This window comes from Aplidium turbinatum, chromosome 1, assembly GCF_918807975.1.
Source record: "Aplidium turbinatum chromosome 1, kaAplTurb1.1, whole genome shotgun sequence".
NCBI classification, from domain to species: domain Eukaryota; kingdom Metazoa; phylum Chordata; class Ascidiacea; order Aplousobranchia; family Polyclinidae; genus Aplidium; species Aplidium turbinatum.
The window spans coordinates 23,029,929-23,049,689 of NC_137472.1; the positions used below are offsets into that span (position 1 = coordinate 23,029,929).

General features: G+C 38.2%; 1 protein-coding gene across 1 annotated transcript in view; it reads left to right on the forward strand.

Moving 5' to 3' along the window:
* Window positions 1-19,761, forward strand: part of LOC145788358 (uncharacterized) — a 110,388-nt gene that overhangs the window by 50,531 nt on the left and 40,096 nt on the right. Inside the window, exon 6 of the mRNA XM_082600135.1 lies at window positions 11,728-11,883. Within this exon, the coding sequence (XP_082456261.1) occupies window positions 11,728-11,883 (156 nt within the window). The remainder of the gene's footprint in view (window positions 1-11,727; window positions 11,884-19,761) is intronic.

Consider the following 19,761-nt stretch of genomic DNA (forward strand, 5'->3'; position numbering starts at 1 on the left):
CCAAGAACCCATTTAGCCTAACAGTTCATTTGTAGATTGATTCAACGTCTGAATACATTATCTTAAAAATGCAACGTATCGAAGGGCTTCTGTGAATGTTTCTCAGTTTCAACGCAGGCCTTAAAACTCGTGTTTTTTTCCGGCAGCCATCGTGGCCTACCGAGAGCTCCTTCTCGGCGGCCAAATCTGCGTGCTTGGAGGCCAAAATACAATAACGATAGCACAAGTAAATAGCATTAAACTTGCAACAATGTTAAAATGATCACCAAGCGTTGTTGAAGTCTGGGCGACGTCCTGCAATAGAATCGTTGTACCACGCATTAAATGCTTTATCGGGATTGTAATTTGGTATTGCAGGACCATCTAACGACCCTAAATTGTTTTAACTGCTCGCAGCTCAGTAAATTGTTCTAACTGCATTATACCGCCTTTCATAAAACCTGACCATTTATTCCGTTATGATGTCACCATTGAGGGTGTGAAGTCAGTAACCCACAGCGTTCTCAACTATGAAGACACGTGTTTTACCCACGGATGTCAACTAACCTAGTTCTCCTTTTTAACAACGATTCAATGTCCGACAACATTGAATCGATATAAAAACAACAATATTGCCAGCCGATGTAAATTAGCACTTCGGATTAACACTTCGTTAGAATAAACATCGGAAATTGCAAACAAGACTTACAGCGCTGGTGATCGCAGCTGGATATATTCAATACAACAGTAGTGACTATGATGCGCTGACTTAATTCTGCGTCACTCTTTGATATTACATATTTTCGACATTTAATCCACGATCATTCTATTGCGAAATTAAATAATTGGCTAAAAGAAACCGGCGGCCAAATTTGGCCGACGGAGGAGGTAGCACAGGCGGTCATTCAAGCACTACTTAGCGGCCATGGCCGCCGGCTGCTTTAAGGCTTGCAACGTATCCTAGTCATCAAAGTTCTCTTTTCTACACGATTTCAACGTTTAGCGACGTTAAAACGATAGGCCACACATTTGGTTAGCCTTTTCATTCTGTTACTACAATGTAAAAATGAACTGTTAGGCTAACTGGGTTCTTGGAACAAATTTTGCTGGTAGGGATAACTAGGCTACGGTACCCGATAATTTCCTTTCAATCCAAACTGTAGGCCACACATTTGTTGATCCAAACTAATCATTTTAACTATTCAAAAGTACTAACTTAGGCCTATAGATATAAACATGATTTTTTTTTGTAACAGTTTCTTTTTTTTATTTTCCCTTCACATCTTAAATTTTTCTGAAGGTGTTGCGACCGTGCCAAATTTCTTTCAACTCAATAACTTACTTCGGTCACAAGCACATTTTAAGGTTCGCGTTTTGTCGCTTCTACCTTAAAAACAACTGAACGGACATGACGAATTCAAGCACGTTTTAGCGTTCGCGTTTTGTCGCTTCTACCTTTGGAAATGTTGACGTGTATTGTTTTTGATATGATGGTCAGAAATAAAAACAACTGAACTGACATGACGAATTTTAATTTAAAAGTTCAAACATTTTATTTTTATTCCTTTCTGCACGTTCAGCGATGTTAAAACGATGTGAAAACAGTTAGGCTTCGGTACCCGATAATTCTCTTTCAAAAATAAAATTTCAAAAACTCGCCGAATAGGGCACTCCCCGAAAAAGGCTCTTGCCGAATAGGGAACTCGCCGAATCGGACTAGCCGAATCGGATTAGCCGAATCGGATTAGCCGAATCGGACTCGCCGAAATGGGCCATTCCGAAGGTTTGTGGGCCTACATTTGCCACTGCAAAGTTTTTGGTATTTTTTTCCATATACTTTTTTCCATGATCAAGTGGATCATGATCAAAATGCCTTGTCCATTTAGTGGACAAGGCACTTTCTAATCATGCAATCCTGGTTTGACTTGACTTATGTTGGTTGTTAATAAACACCGCTCACCTCTACCCAGGGTGTAATAAATTGGGTGGGCGTCATAACTAAAAGAAAGGTGGCCGAGAGAAATGAACTGGCCACTGCAGTGGCCAGTTATCCAAAATCAAACACAACAGATGTATTAAAAGTGACGTTTAAGCCTAACAATAATTTACAAGGTGATTTTGGTCATCTACTGTACTACCTGTACCCAGATGGCTGAATGGCCTGAAAGGTCATGTCACCTTCAAAATCGACAAAAATTTTATAACTTGAGAAGCAGTTAAGCTAGAATGCTGGTTTTTTGCTTCTAAATGTATCACATCGATCACAAATTGGCAAAAACACATTTTACCTTGAATATCAGCATTGATGCAAAGGAAAAAAATTGTATATGCTATAGAGGTGTGCTTTTACCGGGTCTGCTACTATTCGGCGAGTCCGATTCGGCGAGTCCGATTCGACTAGTCCGATTCGGCGAGTTCCTTATTCGGCGAGTTCCCTATTCGGCGAGAGCCCTTTTCGGCGAGTGCCCTATTCGGCGAGTTTTTGAAATTTTTAAAAGGAAATTATCGGGTACATAGCCTAATTATAATTGCCGTTTTTACATCGTTTTAACGTCGCTAAACGTTGAAATCGGGCAGAAAGGAATAAAAAGAAAATGTTTGATCTATTAAATTAAAATTCGTCATGTCAGTTCAGTTGTTTTTATTTCTGACCATCATATGAAAAACAATACACGTCAACATAGCAAAGGTAGAAGCGACAAAACGCGAACGTTAAAACGTGCTTGAATTCGTCATGTCAGTTCAGTTGTTTTTCTTTCTGATCATGATATCAAAAACAATACACGTCAACATAGCAAAGGTGTAGAAAAAGGTAAAAGTGACAAAACACGAACGGTAAAACGTGCTTGTGACCGAAGTAAGTTATTCAGTTGAAAGAAATTTGGCACGGTCGCAACACTTTCAGAAAAAATTAAGATATGAAGGAAAAATAAAACAAAGAAAATGTTACAAAAAAAAAATAGATCATGTTTATGTCTATAACTTTGTTCCAAGAACCCATTTGCATTTGCGATTTGTTCCAAGAACCCATTTAGCATAACATTTCATTTGTACATTGAATCAACGTCTGAATACATTATCTTAAAAATGCAACGTATCGTAGGGCTTCTGTGAATGTTTCTCAGTTTCAAAGTATCCTAGTCAGCAAAAGCACCCTTTTCTACACGATTTCAACGTTTAGCGACGTTAAAACGATAGGCCACACATTTGGTTAGCCTTTTCATTCTGTTACTACAATGTAAAAATGAACTGTTAGGTTAACTGGGTTCTTGGAACAAATTTTTGCTGGTCGGGATAACTAGGCTACGGTAGCCTACCCGATAATTTCCTTTCAATCTAAGCTGTAGGAGTGTAGGTCACACATTTGTTGATCCAAACTAATCATTTTAACCATAGGCGCCTAAGCCGTGGGGGCCAGGCCCCCACGCACATTTCCGCGTGGAAGCAACTTTTTATGCTGCATTGATACATAAAACAATAGATGAACTAGCGATCGGCAGCAGGAAAACATTTTTAAATGCAAACCGCAACAGCTTCGCAGTAAATAATCACTAGAACGAGTAGCGATGCTACAATCCCACTCCAGACAAAAAAATCTGTCATTTTTACGTTGATTTAACGTCTGCAGACGTTGAGTCAATGTAAAAATGACTAATTTTGCTGCCTGTGACATAGCAAAAATCTACCATTTTGCGTCGATTCAATGTCATCAGATGTTGAATGCACCCAAAAACAACATAATTTGCTACGTTGACGCAGCGTGCGTTTAACTTAATGCGCTTGCAAACAGCCTCGCTGTCGCTTTGAAAAGTTGAAACCTCTGCAGAGAATTGTCGCGGCAGTGAATCGGCTGCTGTGAAAATGAACTTGAAGTCTCGGCCCGAGGTTACCACTAACCAACGTAACAAGGGTTGGTACAAACCGCATTGCCCACAGTCGCACAAGCGGCATAATCAACACAACAACGGACTCGCGCAAACTGCATGGCGCACACACGTCCGTTGCCATAAAAACCCGATCAAAGGCGGGGAATATGCGCATCTTTTGTTTCATCTGCAACACGAAAACGGGCGTATTACAGCGAATTGGAACTTGAAAGCTGGTCAGCCATAAGTTGCGATATTGTAGTGAAAAGGGAGCAATGTCAAGTCAAAAACTTAATCAAACGTCTCTCTGTAACTATTTTTCAAGGGCTGTTTACGGATGTCAGCAACTTTTAAATTTATTAAAGGTGACGTGCTGTTGAATTGCTGTAAACACGAATGATTTTGCTTTCAACAGGTATATTTTCAAGCATATGATCAAGTTAGTATTTTCATTCCATTTACAGTATACCTTTTAGTAAACCTTTTCGTCTCTTGTTTCATGCTAATAAATCTAGTTTGTTGCTAAACTTTATGTTGCGCTTAGCTTGAAGAGTCGCAGTCCATCAACCGCTAGCCAACGCAGACGCATAGCATGTGTTTTGGTCGAGCTTTGTTTATAATAATTAACGGTAGGTCGAACGTAGCGATAACTCCGAGTGTGGCAATAAAAGCAATCCTAGTGTGGCGACATAATTACGTCATCCATCTGCGTGACATTTCGCTGAATTTACGTTGCTGCTGATGAAATACGCTTTCGCCCCCACGGCCAAAAAAATAGTTTGGCGCCTATGATTTTAACTATTCAAAAGTACTAACTTATAGACATATATAAACATTATTTTTTTTGTAACATTTTCTTTGTTTTATTTTTCCTTCATATCTTAAATTTTTCTGAAGGTGATGCAACCTTGCCAAATTTCTTTCAACTCAATAACTTACTTCGGTCACAAGCACGTTTTAACGTTCGCGTTTTGTCGCTTTTACCTTTTTCTACACCTTTGTTATGTTGACGTGAATTGTTTTTGATATCATAATCAGAAAGATAAACAACTGAACTGACATGACGAATTCAAGCACGTTTTAACGTTCGCGTTTTGTCGCTTCTACCTTTGCTATGTTGACGTGTATTGTTTTTGATATGATGGTCAAAAATAAAAATAACTGAACTGACATGACGAATTTTAATTTAATAGATCAAACATTTTATTTTTATTCCTTTCTGCACGATTTCAACGTTTAGCGACGTTAAAACGATGTAAAAACGGCAATTGCAATTAGGCTACGGTACCCGATAATTTCCTTTTAAAAATTTCAAAAACTCGCCGAATAGGGCACTCGCCGAAAAAGGCTCTCGCCGAATAGGGAACTCGCCGAATCGGACTAGTCGAATCGGACTCGCCGAATCGGACTCGCCGAAACGGGCCATTCCGGCTTTTACCAGCCTAATCTTTACCATTGCTAAGTTAGTACAATAGCACAGAGATCCACAAATAGTGGGTCGCGACCCAAAACAGAAGGGTGCCTGGTGCTCAGAGTGCCTATTCATGTCTTAGAAGAAACAAAAGCCTTGTTCGAACCACATGACATAGTTTAGCTTCCCGGCTGCATTTGGCCCACAGGTTGCCCACTTCTGGTGTAAGATAACAAATAGATAATAATTATATGCTTGAGTGTAGTACTACCCTGGCTAAATAATGATTTAGAAAACAACATTCAAATACGGTACTTCAACAAGAAAACAATAATTTTTTCTTCCTATTTGGGTTGATATCTTAGATAAATAGTTTTTTGCCAATTTGTGACCGATATGGTACATTTAGAAGCAAATATTGTATTCTAGCAGAATGGAAATTTTGAACATTATAAGCCAAGAAACAGCTTTCTAACTTAACAGGTTTCCAAGTTATAAAATTTTGTTGATTTTGAAGGTTACGTGACTATTCAAGTCATTCAGCCAGCTGGGTTAGGGTGCATCAAATCCCCCTCATGAAAAAAATTCTCATGGCAGTATATTAAAGTTGTAGGCCTACTATCCCTAAAAAAACTCAATTTTGTAAAATATTACCAAATACCACTCTACCAGTGAAAATGGAGTCATTCCACATGTGGAGTGATGCCACATGAAAATAGCCAATATGAAGAATTGAAGGCATTTCGAATATGATACCTCTCAGATTTTTCTGAAAAATTGTTATGCTATGTCTTGGGCTACCAAACAAAAGAATCCCAAGTTTTAGGTCAATATCTCGAATGTATCTCCTTGGCGGCCATTTGAATTTCCAGTACCACCTTCGTTTTTGACTTGAGGGAGTAGCATACCGTATAGCATTTTTTGTCATTTTCAAGGCTCCATAACTTCTATTGTAAATGTACTGGAAAACTAGAATTTGCTATGCTAGCTCATTGTAAACTATACTGCACAATACATCCATAAAAAAACAACATTTCTTGATACATGGGTATTAGTTGGGTCTCCAAAATCCTAATATACTAACAAGACACTAAAATCCTAATAAGTGTTTTTTTCAATTTTTAAATGCTTCTGACATCCAAACCAATAAGAATATTTGTCTAAAACATGATTATTTGTAATTCTTGAAAATTTTGTTTTGTCGAATAAAATTGGAAGTGGCTATTTTTACACAATGAGGTGTTGCCAGAGTTAGGATTAAATGTAGAAAGGGTTAAGGTAAGGGCTAGAGTTAGGAATAAGTTTACGGTTTTGATCTTTGCCCAAGACTAAAAACATATCCAAATACAAGTTTTTGTTTTCAACAGCTTTAAACTTTGCGCAAATTAGGGCAGAATTCCTTATCTGGCAACAATATTCAGGCTATTCTTACACTATATAGTGTAAGAATAGCCATAGTTTTTTTTGTGTAAAAATAGCCACAGCCAATAAAATTTGAGAGTTGTGGTCACTTGTGGTGCCATTAACGAAGATCTTATGAGGGCCTGAAAACCTTATCAGGCAGAAATGGCCCTTTTTAGAGCTCTAAATGACCATGTGGACATTTTATGGTCATATGGTTGTCCAACTGCCTGTTGTAGAGTAACATAAGACTAAAGTATTTTATTCACTGCTAGACGATCATGGACACTTTGGTAATTGTCACCCAACATTACAAGCAGCACATCTACATCGCCGCTTTAATTCAAGACTGACTTAAGTCCACTTTTCATGATTTTGACTTTTTTGCATTTTTTTGCTAATTGGACATAAGCCCATGTTATGAGCAATTTGCTAAGCTGTACCTGCCTTAAAACCAGAGATACTGTAGGCTTATGTCCACACATTTTTCCAAGTTTTAATAATTTATAGACTTATGTCCATGCATGGACATAAGATAAATTTTTTTATAAAACATTTGGACTTAAGATATTTTTGTGGACTTATGTCCAAAAACTATCAGTGTAATTTTGGTTGTAAGTCCATTACCAATTACTGGCAACTAGTTAAGCTTGCATTGTATCAACATCATAATAACAATCACTTTGCCTTGCAACAAAACTACAGCAGTTGGCCTGCACTTCAACTGGCAGCATGGCAAGTACGGTTTAATTGAACAGTCGTATGCACATTGTATCTATGCGTTCGGGGATTTAAGTAACTTTCAGATTGTACACCTGTACGTAACATACGAACAGAAACCACACAGTCTTGCCATGATCTCTTAGGTAATAGATATTTTATACCAATACAGCATCAGAAAAGGTTGTTGGCTATACCTCCTAGCAGGGAAAACGTTCTTTCATGACAGTATGATACAGGAATGAATCAGTCATTTGTTTGTAACATCTTTAACATTTTTTGACAATCATTTCTACTTATAACCTACCCCTACCTATGGTCATGGTATTTACAGCAGCCTATACCTGAATTATGTTGATGATTGCAAATATAATAATGTGTTGTTTTTAAATAGGTTGTAGTATTTTAGAGTATGGTAAGATAATAACTTAGGGCAGTGAAAATGGAAATAGCAGAAAGCTCAAAAGGTGCAGGTACGAGAAGTTGGATGTCAAGCACAGATAAAATAAAAGCGAATGATTGCATATTTGTTCAAGCTGATTTATTCAACAAAAGTGATGTAGGACCAAAGTATACAGATGGCTTATTGTACAAAGAAAAGTCTCTCCTCAAAGGAATTGTGTTGAGTGTATATAGTAACACACTGAGGGTAAAATTTCTGATAGATAATGATGTTACATCCATCAACAAAGAAAATGCTATAACAGAACAAAGACTTGGTGATCAACAACAAAAATTTATTCTTCCAAAAACAAGCGATATTGATGATGATTCAGATATGGATCCTGCTTTTGTGCCACCTTCAAAGCCCCATAATCATGCTGTTACTGATGTGGAAGTTACTGCCAATGTCAACACAGAAGAAGAGGAAGTGTTTCTTTGTGAAAGTGGACAACATTTATTTAAAGCTATGATAGATGAAAGAGATTGTGGTACAGTTCACGGCGTACAAGTTCAGTCTTTTGAAAGGCGATATTTTATTACAGAAGTGCTAAGTGATGCATATTTGTGGGAATGTTTTGATGAAGATGTACACTGCAAGGGAAGTGCAATACTTTGGAATGAAAGTGCTGTTTCAAAGGGTGATTTGAAGTATGGAGTTGAAGGAAGACCTCCGACTCCATTGGAGAAAAGAAAGCGCAAATGGAATGAAGCAGAGTGGGAGAAGAACGTTTTAAAAAAGAAGAGACAAGCAGGAGAGCAATACAGTTATAAATCAAAATGTGGTCAAGATTTCGTGAAATCTGCTAGAGCAGTAAAGCAACCATGCTCTGGAATCTGTAAAAAGAAATGTGCAGAAAACATTACAGAAGAAGAAAGAAAGCTAATCCATAACGAATTTTGGGAATTATCTAATATAGGCATAAAACGCACATTTTTAAGTAAATTAATTAATGTGTCAAAAAAGAAGAGAGAAAGGAAGCGTAAGAACCCGAAAGGAAAGAGACGTAACCGACAGTTCACAAGAACCTACTCCTTGATTAAACCCAACAGCTCAGGCACAAGTACATCAGTACCAGTATGTCAAAGTTTCTTTCTTAATACACTTGATATTTCAGAAAAGATGGTGAGAACAGTTATCCAGAAAACATCAAAGAGTGGAGCTATTGAAGGAGACTTGCGTGGTCAAACATCAGATCACAACAAGATAGAAGAAAGCAGAATCAACACTATAAAGCAGCATATTTTAATGTTCAAAACTGTTGAATCCCATTACATCAGAAAAGAATCAAATTGTGAATACTTGCCAGAACACTTAAATATTGCAGAGATGCATAGAATGTATGTTGAATGGTGCAGTGAACGTAAGTTTCAACCAGAAAACTATTCCAAGTATTACCAAGTATTAACCCAACAATTCAATCTGAAATTTCACAAACCGAAGAAGGATCAATGTGATAGCTGTGTTACTTTTGATAATACTCCAGAACATCTTGTTACCGATCAAATGAAGGCTGATCAACAAAAACACCTTGCTGAAAAGCAACTTGCAAGAGAGCATAAAGAAAAAATGAAGAAGGAAGCTTCTAACGATGCATCTGTTCTTACTGCAGGATTCGATTTCCAGAAAACATTGCTTTCACCTCATGGAAAAGCATCTTCATTTTATTACAGTTTAAGGTTGAAAAATTACAACTTTACTGTGACTAATTTGAACTCTATGCAAACTACTTGCTTTTTGTGGAACGAATGTCATGCAAGAAAAGGTTCTTGTGAAGTAGCATCATGTCTTCTAAGTTTTTTATCAAAAGCAAACACCAATGGTGCAAAGAAAATTCACTTGTTTTGTGATCGATGCTGTGGCCAGAACAGTAACCGTATGGTTTGTATCATGCTGGCTATTGCTCTCGAGATTTATGGCTTTGATGAAATCACCTTGAACTTTTTGGTATCTGGGCATAGCCAAAACGAAAATGATACAGCCCATTCAATCATAGAACGTGCTGCAAGCAAAATGACCATTTACACTACTGCACAATGGGAAACTTTGATTATGACTGCCTTCAAAAAGCATCAACCAATTGTTGAATGTCTGCAACATAGTGATGTGATTGATTTCAAAAGCAAGGATTTCACTCAGTTTTCGAAAATGATGAAAGCCAATGTCAATGATGGCAATGGAGAAAGAATCTACTGGTCCAAAATTATGCAACTAAAAATCACCAAAGCAGAGCCAACAACATTTTTTATAAAATACAGCTACAATGAAAGCACATTCAGAAAACTAGACTTAATTGTTCGAAAATCCAGAAAGACGAAGCTGGGCACTACCACTATGCCAAGGTTATATAAATCTTTTCCTGGCACTTCAATGGATAAGAAGAATGATTTGAAAAAACTCTGCTTTAAAGGCTTAATTCCAATTCAACATCACGACTTCTTTCGAAATCTTCCGGTCACTCCCAACAAAGCCAGTATTGAAGTATAATTTCATAAACTAGGCTCAGAAATAAGTGATAGCGCTTCTTTGCAGACACTTTTGATTTAAAGACTTTATGCATATTGATGATTAAAGAAGTTATGCGTAAAGTTATGCATATTGATAACGCATCATTCTGTTATGTCCAGTGAACTTGTCAATGTCATTATGCAGTATGGTGGTATATATAAGTTGTGCCAGTTAATAAGTGAAGTGAATGAAAGCGCATTGAATTTAGCAAATATGAAAAAAATTGAGGAAATTTAATAAGGAGATTGTGCTGGTGAATTGTAATGAGTTGGTAATAGTGGTATTTAATGAAGTGCAGTGGATTTAATAAACAAATTAAGTGCAGTAGTTACTATGTGCAATAGTTGAGTTAACAGTGGTAGTTGTTTAAGTACGGTACATTAAATTCAATTACAGTGACTACAGGTTGAATTGCACTAACTGTAGTCTGTATGAAATGGCAACATGTTAATTGAACAGAGAAAGATAATTCAGCACAACTAGTCAACTACACAGCAGTTTTACTCTTTTTTGGGAAAATGTTGCAAATACACAGATAGTGTGAGAGTTTGCTAAGAAGAAAAAGAGTTTTTTGGAAGAGTTTGTGTCAGTGTGATTGAATAATTAAATTTGTGATAAAGAAATTTTGAACATAAAAGTTTGAGTAAAAATTATGTTATTTTGCTGTATGCTATGATAATTTACCTCTAAAAGTGATTCATCAAATGAAAATGAATGATGCTGCACTGGTATTAAACATTTCATTCGTGTTTTTCAGCATGTAGGTATCTTAACCTTAAGGATAAATAAGACTTATGTCCATTTACATAAAAATGAATCAAAAATATTTCGGAGCAAGAAAGACTTAAGTCCAACAACATACAAAAAAAATTGATGGCACCACCTAGTGGCAAATTTTTCGGTGATTTTTGTGGACCAACATATTGCCTATCACTGGTAAATAGTAAGTCTCTGTGTGCACATCCATGTCAAAGAAATTTGTTCAGTTGTACAGGCAAATGCAGTTATTTGCAATTATCTCAAAACGCTAAAAATGGACTTAAGTCAGTTTTGAATTCAAGCGGCGACATGATGAGCAAGATATACATTTCTTTGAAGAACCTTAGCCTAATGACCACCTCCCAAACATTATTTCTTGAAAACCACAACGCTCGTTCAACACTATTAAAAAACTTTGTTGATCGCCAGGCAAGAGTTATTTGCAATACATAGGCTATTAACTTGAAATCATGATATCATGAAATTATAATCTGTGACAAAACCATTGACATTACAAAAATTTTAATGCCAGTTTTGAAATCAGCAATCCAAGAAACATACAAAGACACTATAAAATTGAGATAAAGTAAACAAAATTTTTCCAAAAAATTGTTATCCAGTGTTATTATTTGTATGCTCAGCTGCCTAACGGCAAAGAAAAATTACGCTTGGTTTGCGTCCCACCGGCTTGCAATCAAGAACATGTTTATGTGACACGGGTTTTAACTCCTCATAATTTCTACATTCAACGAAATTGTGATCAAGAACGAATCAAACAAATACAAAGAAGTTTACAGGTTAGCTTGTACTTTTGTTTTTAGAACTAAATTTTTGTTTTCCTTTTCTGCAAGGAGCTAACTAGAATGAATATTGACTAGCCTACTTTTTTTTGCCTTTTGTTTGGTACAAATATTTTTATGGCCGCTATTGGTTCAATATTTTTCAAATTTCACACATTTTATGATGTACACTCACAAATTTTGAATCTGTCTTTGTGTGAACAATCATATAAAAAATGCTTGCCATGTGTGATTCATTGTGACACTTGTGGAAATCCAGTACGGTACTAGTGTCTGGACACACCAGACACAGTTTGCACCTTTTCTGTCTCAGACTTGAGAAAGTACCACTGCTGCTTTTCGAATCGACTTCAAGTTCATGACATTTTGACACAGTCTGAGTGACTTCAACTCGAAAAACTTCAACTGAAAAGTGAATTGGCAAGATTTGTATGCGACCATACCTGAATGATGCAACTTGCATGAATTCTTATTTAGTTACATCACATATTTTGACGTTATGCCTATTGCCTACTGCTGTGAAGTCGGGTGAAAAATATATGACTTGACTACTCAATTTACAACTGGCTTACTCCGACTTCAGTATTACCATTTTTTTTTAATTATTGTCCTTTTTTTTTAAAATTTAATTTCACTTGTTGCAATCTATATTGAAACAGCAACTTTCGCAAAACTGACAAAAAACAAGCACTACTATTTTCTGGATATTTTTTAAAGCGCAATACAAAGATCATCAAACAATGTATTTTGAAAACAATTGCAAACAAAAATTGTAGTATGGTTTTGTATCAATTTGGAATCTGCCTTGTTTTAACGATGCCTACTCCAAACATGCCAAAATCCTTCCAACTTTGATTCCGACTCCATAGCCCTGGTAGTGGTTATGAATTTATTTATTGCACGCCATACAAAACTGAGGCACTTTCATTTTCTTTTTTGAATGTCCATTTCAAACCTTTTCTTTTCAATGGGTTTGGGTATCGATGAGCTTCCATAGAGTTGGGTGGTCCATTCCATTGTCTGCCATGAGGCGAGGATGAGCCGCTTCAACATAGTTGTTTGTGATTACACTTTTGTTTTACATCTTGTTTAAAAAAATTTGTCTTTTAAAATTTATTGCGTATTGTATCTGTTATAGTGCTTTTGTTGTAATGTTTGTATTGTATAGTTACACCACTGTTTGCTAGCGAAGACAAAAACGTGAACAGAAGGAATGTCACAACTTAAAAAAAATAACAGCAACTTCGGTCTATTTATTGCTTGAGAACTACGTTTCTGTTTTACGTTCTTCCAAGATTGTTCTCCTACATATAGTCCGGCAGCCCGTGACGTATTTGTAACATCATAAGGTACAAAAGGTTTGAGTGTTTTATCAACCTTGCCCCACTGTGGGATGTTCAGAAACCCACATCCGAGGTTTCACTGCTGGGGCGTTTGGGGGCTACGGCCCGGTGAAAAACCCATTTTGGGGGTCAACAAAACATCATAAGGTACAAAAACAAAACCTACGCCAGATTTTATGCCTTCACTTGTAGACTTTGGAACAAGTCGATCTGGGTGCCCCAGGTGGGGCATTCCCAAATAAGGGGCCCCCAAAGTTGGGGCAAAATACGTAAAAATAACATCATAAGGTACAAAGATGGAACTTCTTTCATCAGTTGGGGCATGTTTCACTGAGTACGAAACAATTTTTTTATGGCCCCAAGGTGGGGCTTAACTTCATTTTGGGGGTATAACCCCTAAAATTCACAAAATTAACATCATAAGGTACATAGATGAAACCAAGTGTAGGTGATAGTACCTCACTTACAGATTTCAGAGCATTAAAATTTGGTCGCCCCAGGTGGGGCATTTCCGAATAAGGGGCCCTCAAAGTTGGGGCAAAATATGTAAAAATAACATCATAAGGTACAAAGATGGAACTTGTATCATCAGTTGGGGCATGTTCCACTGAGTTCGAAACAACTTTTCTTATGGCCCCAAGGTGGGGCTTAACCTCATTTTGGGGGTGCCTATAACCCCTAAAATTCACAAAATTAACATCATAAGGTAGGCCTACATGGATGAAACCAAGTGTAGGTGATAGTACCTCACTTACGGATTTCAGGACATCAAATTTGGTCACCCCAGGTGGGGCATTTCCGAATAAGGAGCCCCCAAAGTTGGATCAAAATCTGTACCGGTAAAAATAACATCATAAGGTGCAAAGACGGAACTTTTTTCATCAGTTGGGACATGTTCCACTGAGTTTGAAACAACTTTTCTTATGGCTCCAAGGTGAGGCTTAACCTCATTTTGGGGTTATAACCCCTAAAACGAAGTTAAACCCCACCTAAAATTCACAAAATTAACATCATAATGTATAAAACCAAGTGTCTCCTGTATATATTTCAAAACGTCTGCAAATATTTTGGAAAATCAATGAAGCATGTAAGATATAATATGTACACAGCATAACATTTGCTTGTTAGGTTAAAATTTATCACCATAAAAATAGATATTGTACGCAGGGGTGGATTGGCAGCTAATCATTAGCCTATTGCTGGGAATTCGAGAACGTTCCCGGTTGGCCGGTCAGAGGGTCATTGTCCTGTTTTATGTACAAAAGAAAATTTTATTTGAAATATAATAGTCGTAGCGCTATATCTTTATTCTTCGTTTGAATAACACTGGCAATGATTCAAGTTACAAATCGAAGCTTGTTATACAAATACGTACAATGTCTAATTTTATAGCCTACATCATATTACCGGTGAAAGACTTTTTCTTAAATGAAATAAAATGTTTGTGAAACGAGTATTTTGATAGAAGTGGACCGTTATTATTTTTAAATTCCCGGGCTAATTCAGTTTTTTAATCCGCCCCTGATTGTACGTAGGCCTACCTACATTTAAGTTTTTCTCAGAGTAAACACTGAACAGAAACAAATCACACTATGTGGTCTCATTTAAACAACTGAGAGGACTTCTCGAATAACATGTGATTTGTGCTGAAAGGAATGGAAAATTGCTCGCTACAAAATAACGAAACCTGGAACGACGTGCGAAAGAAATGTTAAACTATACACCAGAACGAAAAGATGCACATTGAACTATTTGAAAACGTATGCCCTATTCATCAAGTCAAAAGGCTTCTTAAAAAAGCATGCCTCCTGCATAATTTCTCTCAAGTAGGTTATGCACCATTGGCCCCGGTTTGCAGCCATGTGAAAAGATCAATCCTAACGCTGTGTTCCATGTGGTTTCGTGAGTTCTCGTGGAAACCGTAAAATTAATACAAGCCATGATACAAGTTCAAATCATACTCTGTTTCCGTGTTTACAAGAATAAAGGTAATAAGTTGCTTATGTAGGCTATAGTCTACAGTTTATTTATGTTTGAGGTAGAGAAAGGTAAAAACATCTATTCATTAAAGGTCTGCAGGTTCGTCGTCAGAAAAGTCACATTCATCCGTTTCTGTTGGTTCATCATCTGATTCTGTTCCGTCTTGGTCCAAACCCTTCTCACTTTGCAGAACGTTGTCCAGCGTGGACGGACCTGGATCTCCATGAAACCAAACTGGAGTAAATTTACCATCTTCCAAACGCCAGCCGCTTTCAACTGGTGTCTGGAAAAAGCTTCCTTTTTCGGCAGCATGATTCCAAATGCCACAAATGTAATTTGCTCTGAGTATTTTCTGATGGAGCACAGTTTTGCACGGGGGAAAGTTGCTTCCATCTGAACCATTCAGTCGTCGCAATGGATTGGAACCTTTCGGTTTGTACAGTATGTCTCAATGAATGTTTTAAATCGTAATTCATTAACGCAATGACCACTTTTACATCCATAGATCTGGCACACAAATTTTTCAATGCCTTTTTCAATGTTTTCATCAAGATTTTTCGAATATCCCAAAGCAGCAAAGGCATGTTGAGCATGCACATTTTCTCCAATATATTAAGGGGTCGAGCCTTTCTTTTACCCGAAAAAGCAGCTGTATAACCACAGCCTGTAAACTAAAGCAATGAAAACCGGGAAGCGACTGAAGCATGTCTGGAGATAATGTACTGCCAAGCTTTGAGACATTAATATATCTCAGAGTGTTGTTTGCCTGTACACCAACTTCCATCCATATGTTTACGTCTTTTTGTACTAACGACAAATTTCTCAACAGTGTAATCAGAACATCCATGTCCTTAGAGCGGACTACCACATTTTTCACATCTTGGCATGCGGTGACGATATGGTACATTAGGCGCGTATCTGCTTCTTCGTGGTAGCATAACAAGGACTCCTCTTCACCACACAACATTTTTTCGCCATCTTTTCGATAAACATAACATTTTTCATCAAGTGTAGCATAAAGAACTTTTAAGTCGAGGAAGCTGAATAGTGAATACTCATCTGATTTCCAAGAATTAACAAGAAAACGCACCAATGCTTGCTTGAAGTTGTCATTCCTCATTGCGGCTGCAAAATTAACAAGTCGTTTCATGGCCTCTCCTTCGATGACGTATTGCTGATCTCGGAAGCCATGAATTGCTCGGCGATCTCGCTCGGCATCTTTGATGGACGGCGATACAGTTCTATCGAAAACAATGTGTATTGTTTTCCCATTGTGTCTGCACAATTTCTTCAAAGTCGTCTTTGCAACACCTCCGAACGTCATCGGCAAATCTCCAAGAGTGTGAAGAAGAAACATACCATACGTACAGTCAACGTACCTGTCACTGTTCTGTAATTTGAAATGTATTTGAATAGAATTTTCTGTTATGGCAAGTTGGTAACGCCAAATTTTGAATTTAAATTGCCGAAGACATCAAGCGTTTGAGCTATATTGACAATGCTGTGGTGAGGTGGATATGCTCAAAGCAACTGGCGGACAGAGTATTGAGTGAAGAATTCAAAAGGCTTGGCATCCACCAAGTAGAAGAGGTCGTACGGTGGATGAGACTCCCATGATATAGCTACGTACAACGAATGAAAGAAGACTTTTGGGCTAAGACAGTTCATTTGATGAAAGTTAAAGGTCATAATTCACGTTGACGACCAAAGAAGAGGTGGTGTGATATCATGCAAAGCGACCTTCGAAAGGGGAACATTGTCGCGGCCAATGTTCAAAATAGGATTACATGAAAGCCAGATCAAAATTTACTGACATCCAACTCACGCAATATGGGGAACAAAGGGCACGAAATCATGCACTAACTAACTAAGTAAGGTTCTGGAAGTTTAATACAACAGTGATTTTCAATATTCAATAGAAACAACAGTGGTTTTCAATACTGTATTTCAAACATAAATCTGTCATCATTGATTAAAAAAGCAGTGAACAACATTTGTTTGTCTAAACAAATTTATCGCAAGGAAAAACACATAGCAAGTGGGATAGTTTGCAATTATTCAACTATAAACATAACAGATAAACACTAAACAGGTAAGGAAAAAATTGTGAATCACTTTATAGTTTTTGGAGGAAAGGTGAAAGTGGTTCAAAATAAATTGGAACTGTTTCTAAGTGTTAGGAAACTTCAGCCGGTTGATGTTGCGCCATTTTGTGACTGTTTGGACCGGGATCTTTTTAGGTACCCAGAAACGTGTTGAAAAAGGACTGTGATATTTTTATGAATAACTCATTGTTGCACTGCCAGTAGTTGAAATGATTTCTTATGAAACAACAACTTTTTTAAAACATTTTTGAGATACCTTTTCAGAGAATACAATTTTGGTCGAGAAGTGATTTTTTTTAACCATTGACAAATAAAACCTAATAACCAGATGGCATTTAACATAATAACATGAAAATAAACTAAAAATTACAAACCTTTTAGGTCATACTTATGTTAGCCCTTTTCAAGTAACCAACTGACTGATATTCTTCGTTATTGAAATTACTGATCTGATCTTTACATACACAAAAATTGAAAAAAGAAATGCATAACAATAAAACTGCAAGGCAAAGGATCGGGAAAATCACATGACGCTTAATTGCTTAGGAAAAAAACACAAATCAATGATGCAAGATTACGTAAAGACATTTAGCAGATAAGAGGCGCCTGCGGCAAAAAGTTGCCTATTGAGGCAAAGATTGCAAGATTTTGTGAGCCTCATGAATTTTAGTATCAAATTTGGTGAAGCATGTACGACTGTACGTGTTGTATAATTCTAAAAGACTCCAGAGATGATTTATTGTTTACGTAGACAATAGACATACTAGCAAAGTCTCCTCCACCATACCACATCTTCTACTTGGTGGATGCCAAGCCTTCTTCTCGATTCTTCACTTGATACGTCTGCCAGGCGCTTTGAGCATATCCCCTCACCATAGCATCATTATGGCCCAAACGCTTGATGTTATTTGCAGTGACTAGCCTCGTCTCACTGGCATAAAGCATTAAGCTTCTGACACACATGTTGTACACATGTCTTCTAATTAGGAATGAGTAGCCGTTTTACTTGCCAAAATTGTAAGAAGCTCTCGGAAATTTTTCCGTGTGAACCTGATTGTAGTTCTGATGGCGTCCATCCACCTGACTGACTAATACTATCGTTAAGATAGCAGAAGGCATTTACACATTCATACTGGTTTTCACCCAATTTCAAGTGCATATGGCATCTTCTAAAAGAGGAGTATCACCACAACATCTCTTGCACATACAGTTGAGGTCCTCTTCAAGCTTGGCACTAACACCAGAACACTTATTATTGTAAACCCAACTTTTGCAAATGGTGTAGAATATCGAATTACACCCAATGCATCATCCACATACACCGCATTCGCATTGGAATTTTCCAATATCCTTCTGCAGGCAGCTAACATTACAATTATTATGTAGGGCCTTGGTCTTTTTCATGTTAACACTTCTTCTTCGTCGTATGAGCTGTTCTTCCGGACTATATGTTTGAGCATGATGTCATCAGCCACTCGACAGTTTCGTCATCCAGGGCCTTCAGTCCAAGCATTCCATGTGGTGGTTGATGGATTGGGCAGTCATGGACGACATGATCTACTGTTTGGTCTGTGGCGCCACACTCGCATCCCGGTGAGGAAGCCAGGCCCCATCTGCACATGTCTGAACGAAAGCGACCGACGCCGGTTCGTAGGCGGTTAAGCCGGACCCACGCAAGCCTTGCGAGGGGCATTCCCGGGGGGTGGGGATCGACGTCGGGTAGGAAATCACTGAGTCGTAAGGTGTTGTTTTGCCACTCCATGTTCCATGTGTAGTTCGTCCAGTGTGCCGCAGTTATTCCAACATCTTCAATGTTGTTCAGAAGCTGTCGTGCGGTGGGCACAAATGGGCGTCTTGATTTCAGTCGCTGCTGTCCTCCAGGTAGGCGCTGGAGTGTACTGTGGAGGAGGTGGTCGGGGTCCAGTGCGCGACGAGCAAGGGAAATCATGGCTCCTTTACGGCGAAGCTCAGCAGGTTGGGTGCCTGCAAGGATGGGAAGGCAGTCCGTTGGAGTGAGACGCAGGCATCCAGTCACAGTGCGTAGTGCGTCATTGATGGCGGTGTCAATGTGGCGGGTGTGAGAGCTGCGGCACCACACTGGTGCGCAGTACTCAGCGGTAGAATGGACGAGGGCCAAGGTAGCTGTGCGAAGGGTGTTCGCATCAGCTCCCCAGCCGGAACCCGCCAGCCGCCTCAAAAGTGCAACGCGCGCAGATAGTTTTTTGCGCAGTGACTCCAGGTGTCGTCGGTACGTGAGTGACCTGTCCAGGGTTACGCCGAGGTAGGTAGGTTCGGCGCAGTAGGGGAGGTGTTCGTCATCGGTGGTAATGTTGATCTCACGTTTTGCTTCCTTGTTGTTTAGATGGAAGGCCGCCGACACTGTCTTTGCCTTGCTGAGCTGTAGCTTCCATTTCTGGAGATATGTTGATATAGTTGACATGTCCTGG